The sequence below is a fragment of the Galeopterus variegatus genome, unplaced genomic scaffold, assembly GCF_000696425.1.
Source record: "Galeopterus variegatus unplaced genomic scaffold, G_variegatus-3.0.2 Scaffold20070, whole genome shotgun sequence".
Classification (NCBI taxonomy): domain Eukaryota; kingdom Metazoa; phylum Chordata; class Mammalia; order Dermoptera; family Cynocephalidae; genus Galeopterus; species Galeopterus variegatus.
This window is the reverse complement of record NW_007746181.1, coordinates 2154-3757: the sequence shown is the minus strand read 5'-3', so window position 1 is coordinate 3757 and position 1604 is coordinate 2154. Positions and strand designations below refer to the sequence as shown.

The 1604-nt window shown below is 34.0% G+C and overlaps 1 protein-coding gene across 1 annotated transcript in view; it reads right to left on the bottom strand.

Annotated features, from left to right (window-relative positions):
- Positions 1-1156: 1156 nt before the first annotated feature.
- The window catches only part of LOC103583145 (UPF0690 protein C1orf52), a gene marked incomplete at its 5' end in the record, with an annotated part of 2387 nt that continues 1939 nt past the window's right edge, over positions 1157-1604 (bottom strand). The window contains one exon of the mRNA XM_008564546.1: positions 1157-1469. Coding sequence (XP_008562768.1) covers positions 1453-1469 — 17 coding nt within the window. The remainder of the gene's footprint in view (positions 1470-1604) is intronic.

The following is a 1604-nucleotide window of genomic DNA, read 5'->3' as shown; positions in this document are numbered from 1 at the left end:
AGTCATCTTTTAATCTTAAAATCCAGTTTTAAACTGGCTGAGCCTTAGGTTTTCTGTCTTTTGATGTAGCCAACATTCGCTTTCTGATGGAAGACCATCATGTGCTCAAAATGACAGAAATTATCTATGAGAATAGTAGTGTTATTTGCTACATATTTGGAACTGATCTCAAAAGGCAAACTGGAAAAAAGAATTTTCTTGATTGCCCTGGTATATAATCCTGGCTTTTTCCATATAGAGACAAAAGATATGAGAGCAACAGCATATGGCAACCTAGTTTGAATATCAACTTTAGTGCCCATACTGCCATTCTTCCTACAGAATAGCTATTTCTCAACTACTCTAGCTTGGTAAACATCAAGAGACCAAACCCCAGTTTAATAAGGCATAATTTCCATTTAAAGGGCTGAATCTGAATCCCTATTCTGCTTCTTCTTAGCTGTGTGAATTTATTTGGGCAAGTTCTTTAATTAGACTTTTCTCATCTGTAAAGCAGTAATAATGAATCATGTACCACTTCTGTATCAGGTTGCTAAAAGTAATAAATTAGGAAACTTGTGTGAAAGTATCTATTTTAGAGCCTGGTATTTGGTATTGGTGTGACCTTGGGACAAGCCATATAAGCTTTCATTTCCACATTTCCCTATCTGGTTTCATAAGGTGTTATAAGGATTAAATATTTATGCAAAAGTATTTTTTGGCTAGCTGCCCCCCAAAAAAAGCATTTTTACTAATTATATAAAATACTATACAAGGTATAAATTCCCATTTCATTTAAGGTCTCCAAAAAGATGCCATTTACTGCAGATGTGCCTTCATTAGTGACTTCGAATACACATTGGGAAACCAGTGAAGGAAATGAAAAAGCTAGGTAGAATCAAAACTGGAGTTAAGAATTACTGTTAGTTAGTTACCCTTTCTCATAAAATAAAACATAACTCTCCGTAAAGGGGGCTAAGTCAATAGCCCTTGTATCAAAAATCTGTTTAAAAAACCAGCACACCTTTTCTGAAAAATGGTAGTTCATTCTGTAATAAATATGCTAATTATCCTGATTTGATCATCACATATTGGACACAAGTATTGATATTTAACTCTGTACCCCACAAATATGTTTAACCAATTATTTCTCAATAAAAAATAAGATAGTCCAAAACATTTAGTTCAATTTAACAATTATCCACTGAATACTTACAATGTACTAGTAACTATGATACAAACATAAAGAAGACTTGGATCCTTCTGTTTGAGGAACCCATTTCCATAAAGCAGATACACTTAAAAAAATAATCACATACAGGTGATAAGTGCAATCAACAGCATTAGCACATATGCGGTACAGAGGAGCAAATAATTAGAAATGATACCTGAAATTTTTTTTTTCTTCTTTAAGTTTGATTTTGAAGGATGAATGAGTTTACCAGTCGAAGAGGGAGGAAAGAACATTCCAGACTAAGGTGCAACATATACTGAAAGGCAGGGAATCATAAAATAGTATAGTCTATTAAGTTCTGAATTTCAAGATCTTAAAGTGCTAGAAAGAGGGCCATTCAAAATGACAGGGGAGAGGGAGACGGCGTATCATAGAAGGCCCTGACTCTATC